This window comes from Muntiacus reevesi, chromosome 1 (assembly GCF_963930625.1).
Source record: "Muntiacus reevesi chromosome 1, mMunRee1.1, whole genome shotgun sequence".
NCBI lineage: Eukaryota > Metazoa > Chordata > Mammalia > Artiodactyla > Cervidae > Muntiacus > Muntiacus reevesi.
In genome coordinates this window covers 65,137,928-65,154,062 of record NC_089249.1, presented here as the reverse complement: position 1 = coordinate 65,154,062, position 16,135 = coordinate 65,137,928, and the positions used below count along the sequence as shown (strand labels likewise).

Genomic DNA, 16,135 nt, shown 5'->3' with positions numbered 1-16,135 from the left:
GTTAACCATCTGTATGTCTTGTTTGGAGAAATGTCTGTTTAGTTCTTTGGCCCATTTTTTGATTGGGTCATTTATTTTTCTGGAATTGAGCTGCAGGAGTTGCTTGTATATTTTTGAGATTAATCCTTTGTCTGTTGCTTCATTTGCTATTATTTTCTCCCAATCTGAGGGCTGTCTTTTCACCTTGCTTATAGTTTCCTTTGTTGTGCAAAAACTTTTAAGTTTAATTAGGTCCCATTTGTTTATTTTTGCTTTTATTTCCAATATTGTGGGAGGTGGGTCATAGAGGATCCTGCTGTGATTTATGTTGGAGAGTGTTTTGCCTATGTTCTCCTCTAGGAGTTTCATAGTTTCTGGTCTTACATTTAGATCTTTAATCCATTTTGAGTTTATTTTTGTGTGTGGTGTTAGAAAGTGTTTTAGTTTCATTCTTTTACAAGTGGTTGACCAGTTTTCCCAGCACCACTTATTAAAGAGGTTGTCTTTTTCCATTGTATGTTCTTGCATCCTTTGTCGAAGATAAGGTGTCCATAGTTTCGTGGATTTATCTCTGGGCTTTCTGTTCTGTTCCATTGATCTACATTTCTGTCTTTGTGCCAGTACCATACCGTCTTGATGACTGTGACTTTGTAGTAGAGTCTGAAGTCAGGCAGGTTGATTCCTCCAGTTCCATTCTTCTTTATCAAGATTACTTTGGCTAGTCGAGGTTTTTTGTATTTCCATACAAATTGTGAAATTATTTGTTCTAGTTCTGTGAAAAATGCCATTGGTAGCTTGATAGGGATTGCATTGAATCTATAGATTGCTTTGGGTAGTATAGTCATTTTCACAATATTGATTCTTCCAATCCATGAACACGGTATGTTTCTCCATCTGTTTGTGTCCTCTTTGATTTCTTTCATCAGTGTTTTATAGTTTTCTATGTATAGGTCTTTTGTTTCTTTAGGTAGATATACTCCTAAGTGTTTTATTCTTTTTGTTGCAATGGTGAATGGTATTGTTTCCTTAATTTCTCTTTCTGTTTTCTCATTGTTAGTGTATAGGAATGCAAGGGATTTCTGTGTGTTAATTTTATATCCTGCAACCCACAGCAAGCATTACCCTCAATGGTAAAACTTTCTTTATATTTAATTTTTTTCTTTTATTTTGGCTGTACCCAGTCTTCACTGTGGCACATGGGCTCTTCATTGCAGTGCACAGTCTTCCCTAGTTGCGGCGTGTGGGCATTTGTGTTGTGGAGCACAGGCTGCAGGCATCTCAGGCTTCTCTAGTTGTAGCACATGGGCTTAATTGCCCTGCAGCATATGGGTTCTTAGTTCCCATGGGAACCCACATCCCCTGCATTGGAAGATGGATTCTTAAGCCCCTCAGAAAGATAATATTCTTTCTTACGGAGCTGGGCTTCAAGCCTAGGTAGTCCTTAGAGTCTGTACGTTTAACCACCATGCCACACAACCTCTAACAAGTACAGGGAAACAGCAGAAAAAAAGTCCATTGTAGGTTGATGAAAATCAGAATTCTAAGGTAAAAATAAGAGATGGAACCAGAACTTATCTGAATTTATCCAATTGAATAAGGGAAAGTGAGAGAATCCACCTTTATATTGTAGTAATTCTGCTTTTGCAATGCAAGACATTTCTAGAATTATTTCTTGGGAATTAGTATGCAGGCTGGTTTATAAAACACAATAGATACCTGTCTAAATATCCTACAGTGTTGCCTTGTTTATTAGCCCAAAATGTTATTGATCTCTTCCCTTGAGTGACAAGATTTGGCTTTGAATGATTTGAGGTTGCTGTCAGTAATCTAACCCAGCAGACAAGCCAGTGTCTTGGAAATATTCAAGAAAACCAAAGGCAGTTCCCAAAGAGGACTGACTGTGATGCTTGGAGCCATGACAGTAAAGACAAGGATACATCCAGCCTTTCTTGGTGACGTGCCTCAGTGGGCTAGCTCTCTTTCCCAGGAATAATTTCCGATATGTTTATTCAAACCTCAGTTGTGTTCTAGTCATATTGTTTCTTGGAGTTGCAGCCCAGGGTGATTTATTTGCTCAGGGCAGGACGTAGGGAGAGTGGGAGCCTGAAACACCTTTGTGTCTGGCAGCATCACTGACCAGGAGAGTGGTGATGTGAGTCACCCTTGAATTTGCTTCCATTCAATATGCCCTGACTTGTTGAGCCCTGAGTAGGCTGGTCGCCTGCCAGGAAGCCTTCCCTGGCTGGGATATTCCCAATCCTCTGTCTTGTTAAAGTATACCCCTGGGGGATTTGTTGGGACTTGTGCCAGAGGCTAGGATTCTGGATCCTGGGTGGGCAGCTCTTTGACCACATTCCCCTTCTGCTTTCTGGGGAGGACTGGACCAGATGATCTCAAGGACAGCAGCCAACCCTGGGTTCTCTGATTCTGAGTTCACTAGTGTCCCTGCTAATAGGACCACTGGATAGGAACCATGTCAAACAGTACTTTCTCCTTTTTTCAGCCTATCTTTTGGATTGGAAACTTTAACATCCTATTTTTATTTTTTTAGTGGCTACATTTATTATGCTAACACTCATATTTGACTTAACAATGACAAACTTTTGAAGGCTGGTCATTTATCAACAAATAATTACTGATGTACCTACTATGTGCCAGGTACTTGTCCAGGTGTTGGGAAACAGCCATAACCAAGTCTCTGGCCTGAGTATAAACTAACTTGTTAGGAATATTTTTAGTCCAATCATACCTTTAAGAGCTTCCATTTTGCTTAGAGTTTTAATTTCATCTTGGTTTTAAAGCTCCCAAGTTAGCTATTTTTATAAAACTTGGTGTTGATGTTTAACTTTTTAAATTTAGATTTAAATCATTTTTTTGCTGTTCTTATTTTAGATTCATCCATGTATTTACCATTTTCTGTTCTAACAGTTGATTCTTATACCCTACCCCTTATTTCTGGATTCAGTTTCCTTCATGAAATGTATTTTTAAAGGGATCATTCAAATAAGGAATGATCAGTAAACATTGAGTCTCTGTTTGCCTCAAAAGAATGTTGTGCCCCCTCTTGAATGGTATAGATTCCAGTTCTTTGCCTTGTGACCCAAAGTCATCCTCTCACACAAAAAACCTCAGCCCTAGGGGTTTTGAACTAGGTCTAATAAGCTTTTGGCCACAGTTGTCAGATTTCAACACTGGCTTTGCGTTTTCTCTCTGTTTTCTGTTACCTATGGATTTCCCTTTCTTTTTTCAAATTTGGCATTTTAAAAACTTTTGGATCATATTTAACCCAACATTTCCATGAATTTGGAGCAGGAAAAATGTTCTTATCAGCTGAGTTATTCACGTTTCCAGAAATGATTTCCATAATGAGTAAAAAACACTACGCGTTGCTCAAGTCAAGTAATTATACTTATAAAGTACTTCCTGTTCATTCCGTCATTTGCCTTTTTTATTTAAAGCATTTGTGTTTTATTCATGTTTATTCTATTTTACTGAAGTATAATTGCTGTACAGTATTGTGTGTTATAGGTGTGCAAAGTAGTGATTCGTGATTTTTAAAGGTTATAGCCCATTCATAGTTATTTTTAAATGTTGGCTATATTCCCCATATTGTACAGTATATCCTTGTAGCTTGTTTTATACCAAATAGTTTGTACCTCTTAATTACCTATCCTTTTGTGCCCCTCCCCTCATTGTGTGTGTTAATCTCTCAGTTGTGTCTGGCCCTTTGTGATCCCGTGGACTGTAGCCCACCAGGCTCCCCTGTCCTGGAATTTTCCAGGCAAGAACACTGGAATGGGTTGCCATGCCCTCCTTCAGGGAATCTTATCGGCCTAGGGATCAAACCTGGGTCTCCCACATTGCAGGTAGATTCTTTACCATTTGAGCCACAATTTACACTTTATTGAAGAGCTTTAAAAATAGTGATGGAATCCAGGTGGGTGAACCTATGATGGTGGAAAGACAAGAGCAGAACATACCTGGAAACAGGGCACTTGTGCTGTGACCTGAGCAATCTCCACTCTGCATGACCAGGCGATAAACACAGGCATTGCTTGTATTTGTACCCCTCATTGTAGCTTATTTTATACCTAATAGTTTGTACCTCTTAATTAATTCCCTCTCATATGCCTTTGGTAGCTACTAGTTTGTTCTCTATTATCTGTCTGCTTCTTTTTTATTATATTCATTAGTTTCATGTTTTAGATTGCACATATAAGTGATAACACACAGTAATTGTCTTTGGTTTATTTCACTTAGCATAATACTCTCCATGTCCATTCATGCTGTTGCCAATGAAAAAAAGTACTGTGTTTTTATGAAAGGTGAAGTTCATCCTCACTCCCAGGGAGCAAACAGTTTAGTGGGAATAAAGAGGAGCATGCTGGTAATTATAAGACATATTACGGGGACACTGCTTTGCTTGGCTAAAGTAATTATACCTCATGAAGTACTTCCTGTTCATCCTCTCATTTGCCTTTTATGTTTTAAATTTCTTAATCTTTCTAACTGCATTCTGGGAAATTTTCTTGAACCTGTTTTTATATTTATATTTGAATAGTGAGTTCATACAGATACCTGCAGTAAGCAAGCTAACACCACAGGGTTCTTCCTCACCTGTCTCTATTCTGTGATTTGTTTCTTCTTTCTCCCATAGTTAGAAATGTGTTTCCCAATGTAAGCGTGTATATTCAGTTGCTCTACACTCGGAAAGAATTGTAAACTTAAAACACCATTAACAACATCTCACCTGCTGTGTAAACATAGTGGTTCTCTTGTCTATACAATATATACCATTAAGAGTTTATAGTCAAAACGCTGCATTTAAAAGCTACTTGACTTAATTCTTTTCTTTGTTTGATTATTAACAATCTAGCACATAGTTTGGCTTATTTTTTTCTGTTTGCAATCAGTTACACATTTACTTTTTACATACATTTTTATTTAACTTAGTATGTAAAATATTTACATGGTTCAAAAGTCAAAACTGTGGGACTTCACTGGTGGCTCAGTGGTAAAGAACTCAGGAGACCCTAGTTCAGTCCCTGATACGGAAAGATCCCACATGCTGCACGCAGTTATTGAGCCTGTGCCCTAGAGCCCAGGAGCCAAACCATTGAGCCCACGTAACCCAGCTGCTGAAGTCCGAGCACCCTAGAGTCTGTGCTCTGCACCAAGAGAAGCCACCTAATGAGAAGCCCACACACTGCAACGAAAAGTAGCCCCTGCTTTCTGCAACTCGAGAAAGACCCACACAGCAACAAAGACCCAGCATAGCCAACAATAAGTAAATAAAATTTAAAAAATTTTTTACATAATCTACCTTTCCAGAAAAAAGTAAAAACATACTTCGAGAAGTCTACTTCCATCTGTATCTTAGTTTCTGGTTATCTTTCCTACTTTTTGCATAATTAAATGTGAAGAGTGAGAATGTGCTAAGTTGCTCAGTCGTGTCCGACTCTTTGAGGCCCCACGGCCCCTCTGTCCATGGGATTCTCCAAGCGAGAATCCCTGGAATGGGTTGCCATTTCCTTCTCCAGGGATCTTCCTGACTCAGGAATCAAACCCAGGTCTCCTGCATTGCAGGCAGATTCTTTAATGTCTGAGTCACATATGTTTATGTATATTTAATGTGCAAATCTGTTATTTCTCCCCCTTTCTCAAACATTTTCTTATAACTGCCTTAATGAATAAAATAACCTGTGCATCTATTATTTTATATTATGAACTTATATCTTCAGAGTAAATATCTAGAACTGGAATTGCTAGATCAAAGGTTAGGTGCCTTTGTAGCTTTGTTACGTATTGCCAGATCCTCCTCCCTTCAGTTCTTATACTCCGCATCTCATGTGAAGGGTAGGAGAATGCCTGCTTCCCCACAGCCTCCCCAGCAGAGAGTGTTGCTAAACTTTTGAATTTTTACTGGCCTGAAAGGAAAGAAATAGTACTTCAGTGTAATTTTAATGTCCATTCCTGTTATTTTTAATGAAACGGAACATCTTTTCATACATTTAAGTACAATTAGTGTATCTTTTTCTGTGAACTCTCTGTGTATGTTTTTTTTCAAGTTTTATTGAGATATATTTGACATATAATACTGTATAAGTTTCAGAGGTACATGATGATTTGATGTATGTGCGTATTGCAAAACGATTACCACCATAAATTTAGTTAACATCCATCATCTCATATAGTTGCCATTTTTTAAAAAATGTCTTTTACCCACTTTTCTACCTTTTTATTTTTAGGAATTCCTTATAAATTAGAATGATTAGTCCTTCTGTGATATATGTTTTAAGTATTTTCTCCCATTTTGTCATTTGTCTAATGACTCAGAATTTGTTTTCTTTACTGCAGTGTCATCACTTATACAGTTAAGCATAACATGCTTGAAGTGAAGTGAAGTGAAGTGAAATCACTCAGTCGTGTCCAACTCTTTGCGACCCCGTGGACCGTAGGCCACCAGGCTCCTCCATCCATGGGATTTCCCAGGCAAGAATACTGGAGTGGGTTGCCATTTCCTTCTCCAATAACATGCTTATAGGACCTTTATTTGAGATGTGCCCTTTATTTGAGATGTGCTTAATTGCTCAGCCGTGTCTGACTCTTTGTGACCCTATGAACTACAGCCTACCAGGCTCCTCTGTCCATGGAATTTTCCAGGTGAGAATACTGGAATGGGTTGCATTTCCTTCTCCGGGGGATCTTCTCAACCCAGGGATTGAACCAGTTAATAATTTACTTATAAGAATGAACAAAATTTAGAACTCAAGGAATAAAATCCAAAAATAAGCTAACAAAGAAACAGAAGGTGTAATTATAAAGTATATTTACCACACAAAACTTTAATACCTAACATACTGCATAGCTGAATCAAAATTCAGAATATTTTAGCAGCCTGGAAATATGAACCAAAATGCATAAAATGATGTTTTGTGCTTAGGCTTAAAAACACTAATTCCATAAGCAGGTGTCCTGGGGACACTTGCCTTTACATCAACTCATATGTGTATAAACAAACCTTGGGTTTTAACTGACCACACATTTGTATAAGTCCAACAGGGTAATAACAGTCGTTAAAAGTAAGTGCACTCTTAGAATGAACAATAGTAGAAGATTATCCTGATGATGGAGAAAATTTTCCCTTTATACTCACCATTTACCAGATATCCAGAATGGTATGTTCAATTCAGAGGACCACAAATCAATAGGGTCATTGAAATTGCTGAGCAACTGAGGAAGTCTGCATTAGTAAAGAGTCCAGAAGTCCCATCAGGAACCTGGGAGATTTAATCTGGAGAAAAGAAAGCAAGTCATTTGTGAAGTGTTTGAAGGCTGTCAAGGGTAGGTGGGGTGAGAATTGCTTGATGCTGTTCAAGCTGGCAGGATCTGTGGTTGTGACCTGTGAATGAGGCTTGCTGTAAAGGGAGAATTTCTAAACTGACCCCTAGGGCTGCTGGGAAGGGGAAGGGCTGCCTTCCTTACCTGCCAGCTGCTTATGGCCAAAGGTGTCTGGACAGGGGGTTCTGGTCCAGCAGAGACCATGGGCTGCTGCTGTGTAGGCAGTCTAGGCACCGGGGTTCTTGCTGCCTGGCTCGTGGAAAGCGATCTTTCCTTCCCTCTGGTGTCTTCTCTTTGTCAGGAATAAAAGCAGGTGGGGAGAATGATCTGTGGGATTTTTTGGCTAATTAAAGCAGATGAAAATTTTGGAGAAACATTTGTATGTAGGATTTGATGTTAAAATATGTCAACTTTGAGTTTTTGCTGAGAACCTGAGCCAGCATCCTGAGAGCAGGGACTGTCCCCAAAAAGGGTATTTGTGGGCAAAGACCTCAAACTCTTATCCTCTTATTCATGTATCTTTAGTGTTGGCTCCTTGCCCTTCATCCCCATGGCTGATAACAGCAGCAGTGTCTCGGTATGAATTGCACTTGTTAAAACCCTGTACTTGTTAAAACCCTGCTTAGAGGTCACAGACTGACCCCTATGGTAATCTTATTGTCCAACTTTAATGGGCACAAGAATCAAACCAGGAGTGGGGTTAACACACAGGTTCTGATTCGGTAATTCAGAGGTGGGCCCAATATTCTGCATCTCTGGTAAGCCCCAGTTGGCACCGATGCTGCTGGTTCAGGGTCCACACTGCATCCCAGGGGTCCAGAAGCAACAGTCCACATAAGCTATGTGGACTGAATCAGAGTCACCTGTCCCGTGCTTGTCTGAAATGCAGACTCCGAGGCTGTACCTCTGTTCTCTGGGGCTAGAATCTTCAGGGGTGGAGCCCAAGAATCAGCTCTTTGAGCTGGTACTGCAGGAGATTCTTAAGTACACTAAAGGTTTTTAACCACTGGCCCTGGGGAGAATGGACAGGAGGTTTTAGACTGGGGGAATGCATTGTCCAAGGGGATACAGTGAGTCACATGAAGAGTTGATTGTAGAACACCGGCTGCCTCTGTAGAGCTTGCATGAGGACAACTGACTAGGACCCTGGGGGCCGTGGCTGCCCTTCTGTCAAGTGCACGTGCTGTGGTTTGATGACTCCTCTTCTGTCCCCGGGGCTTGTCTTTCCAGTCGTCCAGCATGCTCTGCCCACCCCCTGCTGAGGTGCACTGACCATGAGCCTCAACTCCTCCCTCGGCCACAGGAAGGAGCTGAGTAACCTCACCGAGGAGGCTGGTGACCAAGGGGGCGTCGTCATCACAGAGTTCATCGCCATCGTCATCATCACCGTTTTTGTCTGCCTGGGCAACCTGGTCATCGTGATCACCTTGTACAGGAAGTCCTACCTGCTTACCCTCAGCAACAAGTTCGTCTTCAGCCTGACCCTGTCCAATTTCCTGCTGTCTGTACTGGTGCTGCCTTTCGTGGTGACCAGCTCTATTCGGAGGGAATGGATCTTCGGAGTGGTCTGGTGCAACTTCTCAGCCCTCCTCTACCTGCTCATCAGCTCAGCCAGCATGCTCACCCTTGGGATCATCGCTGTCGACCGGTAAGCTTGCCTCACGGAGAACTGAAGGATTTAGGAGGATGGGCCAAGGGGCAGCCTGAGAGAGCATGCCTTCCAAGCTGCTTCCGTTCCTCAGTAGGGTGCCAGGGGCTGTGCTGGAGGGGGTGAGAAAGCAGAGTTTTTCCTCTTCTTCCATCCCCTCAACCAGAGCACCTGTGATTTTATCTGATCTAGCTTGCATGTAGTTTTATTTTTTAAAAAAATTTCCAATACTTAAAAAAAGTTCTAGAAGCCTCTGCTTTTCAGGTGATAGATGGGAGACGGAAGCTGAGACAGGTGAGGTGGCAAAGAGGGCGCCAAATCCAGTTCTTCCCCAGGGTGCCGCCTGCTCTCTTTTGCTCAGGTTGGGCCAGAGCTGCACCAGGGCAGCCTAAGAGGAAATATTCTCTATCCTCCACAGTGCAGGGGCCTGTCCCAGATGGAAATGAGAGCAGGGGAGGGAAGACAACTGAAGGAATAAAGATAGTGCTACCTGGGAGAGACCGTCTGTGCCTTACAAAATCTGAGCTTTCCCTTCTTGTGGGATGGGTGGCTCTAAAAGCAAGAGACAGCCCCCAGCTCTACCTAGAAGATCCTTGCAGATGGTGAGTCGGGCTGTCAGATTTAGTTGTGCACATTCTACAGGGTTTGACAACAAGTTTCCAATCCCTAGAGTCATCTTCTTTCTTAGGATTTTGCCAGCAGTCACTTCGTTCATCCCAGGCAAGGGTTCAACTGCACAGAAACAAAGGGGAGATTCAGATTCTGTATGATTTGCAGAACCGGGGAGGGAGCTAGCAGTGGAGTCAGGGGAAACACAGAGGGTGCTCGGCAGGGCTGTCATCACTGGGTGACACGGGTCTCCTGGCTCCCTTAGAATTGTCAGGTTTTGACCCAATGAGTGGTGGCTGGATGGTCCACCCAAGGTGCAGCCCTCCACTAGGCCCAAGGCCAGACTCCTACTGGTTCTCTCTGACTGGAGGGTTAGAATGAAGGTGACTTCTCCAAGTATGTTCTTCCCCCACCAACAATAAAAATAATACTGAAAAGATAAAGAGTAAAATAAGACATGTATACATTCTATGCAGAGTTCCAAAGAATAGCAAGGAGAGAGAAGAAAGCCTTCGTAAGTGAACAATGCAAAAGGTAGAGGAAAACAATAGAATAGGAAAGACTAGAGATCTCTTCAAGGAAATAAGAGATAACAAGAGAACATTTCATGCAAAGATGGGCACAGTAAAGGACAGAAATAGTATGGACTTAACAGAAGCAGAAGATATTAAGAAAAGGTGGCAGAGATACATAGAAGAACTATACAAAAAAAGTCTTAATGACTTAGATAACCACAATGGTGTAATCACTTTCCTAGAACCAGACGTCCTGGAGTGTGAAGTCAGGAGGGCCTCAGGAAGCATTATAAGCAAAGCTAGTGGAGGTGATGGAATTCCAGCTGACTTATTTCAAAACAAAAGATGATGCTATTAAAGTGCTGCACTCAATATGCCAGCAAATTTGGAAAATTCCGCAGTGGCCACAGGACTGGAAAAGGTCAGTTTTCATTACAATCCCAAAGAAGGGCAATACCAAAGAATGTTTAGACTACCACATAATTATACTCATTTCACATGCTAGCTAGTATGTGAACTGAGAGTTTCTATATGTACAAGCTGGATTTAGAAAAGGCAGAGGAACCAGAGATTAAATTACCAACATCTGTTGGATCATAGAAAAAGCAAGAGAATTCCAGAAGAACATCTACTTCTGCTTCATTAACTATGCTAAAGCCTTTCACTGTGTGGATCACAACAAACTGAGGAAAATTCTTAAGGAGATGGGAGTACCCCACCACCTTACCTGCCTCCTGAGAAACCTGTATGTAGGTCAGGAAGCAACAGTTAGAACTGGACATGGAACGATGGACCGGTTCAAAACTGGAAAAGGAGTACGTCAAGGCTGTGTATTGCACTCTGCTTATTTAACTTTTATGCAGAGTACATCATGCGAAATCCTGGACTGGATGAAGCTTGAGCTGGAATCAATATTTCCGGGAGAAATATCAATAACCTCAGATATGCAGATGACACCACCCTTATGGCAGAAAGCAAAGTGGAACTAAAGAGCCTCTTGATGAAAGTGAAAGAGGAGAGTGAAGAAGCTGGCTTAAAACTCAACATTCAGAAAACTAAGGTCATGGCATCTGGTCCCATCACTTCAAGGAAAATAGATGGGTAAAAAGTCGAAACAGTGACAGGCTTTATTTTCTTGGACTCCAAAATCACTGTGGATGGTGTCTGCAGGCATGAAATTAAAAGATGCTTGCTCCTTGAAACAGAAGCTATGACAAACCTACACAGCATATTAAAAAACAGAGACATCACTTTGCTGACAAAGGTCTGTATAGTCAAAGCTATGGTTTTTCTAGTAGTCATGTATGGATGTGAGAGTGAAGAAAGCTGAGTGCCGAAGAATTGATGCTTTTGAACTGTGGTGTTGGAGAAGACTCTTGAGAGTCCCTGGGACTGCAAAGAGATTCAACCTGTCCATCCTAAAGGAAATCAGTCCTGGGTGTTCATTGGAAGGATTGATGCTGAAGCTGAAACTCCAGTACTTTGGCCACCTGATGCCTCATTGGAAAAGCTGCCTCTTTGGAAAAGACCCTGATGCTCAGAAAGATTGAAGGCAGGAGGAGAAGGGGACGACAGAGGATGAGATGGTTGGATGGCATCACCGATTCAATGGACATGTGTTTGAGCAAACTCCAGGAGATTGTGCAGGACAGGGAAGCCTGGCGTGCTGTGGTTCATGGGGTTGCAAAGAGTCAGTCACGACTGAGCGACTGAATAGCTACAAGACATCCGTAGACATAGACATACCCATAATCCTACTAATAAGAAGCAATCAATCACTGTTTACATTTTAGCATATTTGCCTCCAGGGATTTTTGGCTGTGTGCTATACATTTAGAAAATAGGCTCAAGGCACTGTGGTTTTGTGACCTGTTTTTTCACTTAACATGTGATTGTGAGCATTTTTCCCATGTGCAAATGTCCTTTGAGAACATGTCTTTAGTGGTTACATGGTATTCCATCTTCTGGATGGACTATAGTTTGTTTTTACAGTTCCCTGTTAGCTTACTATTTTATATAATAGCACTTTTGAAGAAGACATAGGTTTGTGAAATTGTGCTTTCAAAGTAAACACACTTTCAAGATTCTTGGTGTGTGAAAGGCAGGCTCCCCTTCAGAAGGCTGTACAGACGTTCACTCCAGTAGCCACTTGTCAGCATCCTATCAAGACTGATGATAAGCGTTACAAACATAAGTGAGATTTTGTTGGCAGTGGGATGGAATGGATCTCACTATTGTTTGATTTTCTTTCTTTTTTTTAATCATTACTTTTGGAATATCCCTTTCTGGGTCCTATGGAAGGTGGAGTGGGGGCCAACAGCTCAAGAGCAAAGTGGGGGAATTAGTTTTAAGTGCCTCTCACAGAGCTCTCTGTACATAGATGTTCAGTAAATAGTGGCAGCTCTTGAAGGCTGTAAGCTGCTTACTTGGATCTGAGACCTAGATAAGCTAAGAGTGAGAGGTTTTTTCACCAGCAAGCATGACAGATTCTCAAATCATGTCATCCAAATGCATCAAATGAGAGAGAATTTGCCTCTTTCAATGCTTTATTCTTTGATGCTGGGAATATTTGCTGGTATCTACTTTGTGAAAGGGTCTGTACTAAATCTCCAGATGGTAGGATACAGCATGACTAGGATGTAGCCTCTGCCAACCAGGAGTTCCCGGTTTTGTGGCAGAGGCTGATCCACAGGTGCTGATATGAACACAAAGCAGAAATAAATGCTGTCACAGCTCCCACTGCCACTGATTTTTTAAAAAATATTTATTTATTTGGCTGTGTTGGGTGTTATTTGCTGCTTTCAAAATCCCTAGTTGTGGCACATGAACTCTTTAGTTGTGGCCTGAGGACTTTTAGTGGCAGTCCAGTGGCTGACTCTGCCCTCCCCATGCAGGGGTCTTGGATTCAACCCCTGGTCAGGAAACTAGATCACATCCCACCGCTGAACCTGATGGTAGGTTCTGGAGCCCATGGGTGGGGAAAAGGTGGCATTTGAGCTAAGGTCTAACAGTGAGTCGAATTGCAAGGGCCCCTTCCACTTTTTCTCATACTCTTGTCTTTTTTTCCTCCCGCCCTACCCCTCGCCCACACACTGTCACATACACAGGAGCTGCATCATTAGGTTTCCTGCATAAAAGCCTCCACTTACTCATTTGATAAAAAAATCTACTGAGTACCTAATTATGCCTGACACAGTTGTTGGTGCTGGGAATATGCAGCTGAAGAAGCACATGGAGGATTTCACAGTGTAGGGGGAGAGACACGTGGCCAGGTAATTTCAGGACCGTGTGACGTACATATAATGCCGATGTGTTTAACATACTGTGAGATCACAGAAAGGAGCAAGGCAGAACGTGGTGAAAAAGCATGGTCCGTGTTACATAGCCGGACATCAGAGGAAATGGCTGCAGTGGCAGAAGTGACGTGTACGGACAGATTGACATCACAATCATCCCACTAGAGCTTTAACCCAGGCATCCCGGACCGTGCAGCCTGGCCCCCCTGTCACTCAGGGACAGAACTATGAGTTAAGAAAGGGCTTCTGCCTTACTATGACAACAAGTCACCAAGGCCTGGTTGTCCTTTGAAAATCATTCATTTCCTTCTGCAGGCACAGCAAGATGGATTTGGCCAGCACAGTGCTTTGCCCAGATCTTTGACTATAATATGCTTATATATAGTGCTATGAATTTTGATGTCTTCAAGTATTTTCTTGGCAAGTGCAATTTATTTTTTATTATTGGTCACTTGTGTGGCTGAAAGTACAAATTGACCGGACTGGCTAATTGATATAAGTGATTACCATCTGATCAGGATTTCAAATACCCCTTCTAACACCCCTGGATGTTAGTAGTTTTGGAGGTTGCATATTTGCCTTTTATGTAGGAAGCTTAATGATGCGGCTCTTGTGTATGTGACAGTGTGTGTGTGGGGAGTAGAGTGAGAGAGAAAAAAAACAGTGAGAAAAAGAGGAAGAAAGAGGTGGAGGAGGCAGGGAGTGAGAGAGAGAGGGAGACTGGCAAGAGGAGGTGGCAGGAAATGAGAAGTGAGGAGAGCGGGGTAAGAGAGAGATTGAGGTAGAAGAAAGATGGAGACAGCTTAAGAAGGTCAAAGAAAGCAAGGGTAGGGAGCATGATCTCAACTGAAGTCTTGTTAGCTGCAAGCCAGGCACTACACCCTGCTGTTAACATTTATCCCAGCGACTCCTCACAGCAACTGTATCAGACTCTGTTTGCAGATGAGCAAGTGCAGCTTTGCAAACTGGCCCAAGTCCTCATGGCTATTAAGTAACTTGTCCAATTCCAAGGTGCCAGAGGTTGGGCTTTTAGCCTTTAGTACAGTATGCAAAGTCAATTGTTGATCATCTCTTCCACCCAGTGTATTTGGCTCAGGGTTTGTCAGTCTCGGCACGACTGACATGTTGCGCCAGATAGTCCTCTGTTGTGACACGCTGCTCTGTGTAGGGTGTTGAGGGGAACCCCTGGCCTCTGCTCGCTAAATGCCAGTAGCACCTCCCGACTGTGACAGCCCCCATTGTCTCCAGACGTTGACATGTGTCCCCAGTTAAGGACCCTATGAGCTGGACCCAAAGAAATCCATGAGCCTGGTCAGCAGATGAGCCAGAAAGTCCATCTTGTAGCCCCATGATGAGAGAGCAAAGGTAGAGCGTAAAAGAATAGTTGGCTGGAGTGAAATTCACCGTTGAGATGTCAGTGTCCTAAACCTGCAATGTGGGTGCAGATCCGGGTGGGCAGCATCGTTTGAGCTGGGAGGATGTTCCCTGTGAACAAGCCCAATGTGGTCGCCTCTGACTTAGCCTTGAAGTTGTCAGGGTTTAAGGTCCTGTTAGGATATTTATGTTTTCATTCTGGACTGGAGTGAATGAAACTTCAGCTCTAAAATAGTATTTTAAAAGAAAGTAACTAGCATTGTGGGATGGTTACTTATAGTGCTGTCAGGAGATTTTTCAACATAATATAACATGTTCATTCCAAGGTAGCTGTAGTTGGCTTAGACTTTGCTTGTGTTTTTAGTGAAGCCATCTTATAAAAACAGGGGTTGTTTTCTAAGTGATTGGTCTCGTTGCAAGAGAGCTAAGCATTGGAGCCCTTATGGCCATTACAACTTTTGAGTTACACGTGACATCATGACAGCCTTTTTTGGGACCAAGAGTGGTGCTTGGGCTCATGTCTAAAGATGAGTTGTTGGAGAAAAGATAGAGCATTTCAGAAGACAGTTAAGAGTATGAGAAACAAAGGAAGAAACCCTCCATTTTGGCCTGTATTAACTTGCAGGGCATAAGGAGTTGCCTTTGTTCTGTATTTTCTTTTGAGCTTGCAAACTAGGCCTAAGTGAAGCTTAAGTTTAAAAAATGAAGTTTCAAAGCAATGAAACCCATTTTTTGTGTGTATGTGGGCAGATGTTGGCATGTTTATATCTTGATGAAGGTGTAGTAGATTTGTGCGTTTCAATGTACATAAATTTTTCCCCCAAAACCTTAAAACCAAAGCAGCCGCTGGAGGGTGTGGATATATACAAGCAGCACGCTGGCCTTTCAGGGGCTCTTCTGATTCTAGGAGACTGATCCCTCAGGAACCAGCACCAGCCCCCTGCTTGGGCACCCTGATGGGCCTCTGGGATTCAGCTGGGAGAAATCACTGTTACATCCCAGTGGAATTGCTCATGCTCCAAACTCTAGATAATCAGTGATACAAAGAAATTTTACCATTGAATAATAATCCTAACTGGTGTTGAGAATAGCCAAAAGGATATGTTTCAGAGGACAGTTTACTAATTGTAATGATTTTTATGACTGGTTGAACAGGGTTCGTCCAAGGAGCCCGGGACAGCTCACATTCCTCAGGCCTGGCCTCCCACACCCAGGTATTCTCCCTGAGGTATTGTCTGAGGTCAGAGGGCCTGCATGATTTTTAAATGGGCAGAGGAAAGTAGAAATCCCTGCTTTCTTTTTTAAAAGTGAAGAAAACCTTCCTGGAAGTGCCCCCAATCCTACCCTAGCAAACTCCCCTCACATTTCATTTG

At 42.3% G+C, this 16,135-nt stretch overlaps 1 protein-coding gene across 8 annotated transcripts in view; it reads left to right on the top strand.

The window, feature by feature from the left end:
• The window catches only part of GPR161 (G protein-coupled receptor 161), a 55,988-nt gene that overhangs the window by 24,869 nt on the left and 14,984 nt on the right, over positions 1 to 16,135 (top strand). For 5 of the 8 annotated variants that reach the window (XM_065946332.1, XM_065946334.1, XM_065946331.1 and 2 more), the window contains 2 exons: positions 6,337 to 6,642; positions 8,551 to 8,968. In XM_065946332.1, coding sequence (XP_065802404.1) covers positions 8,595 to 8,968 — 374 coding nt within the window. In that variant the 5' untranslated portion in view covers positions 6,337 to 6,642; positions 8,551 to 8,594. Of the gene's footprint in view, positions 1 to 6,336; positions 6,643 to 7,229; positions 7,324 to 8,550; positions 8,969 to 16,135 lie in introns of those variants that run through there. The other 3 variants (XM_065946341.1, XM_065946333.1, XM_065946350.1) reach the window with 2 other exon arrangements.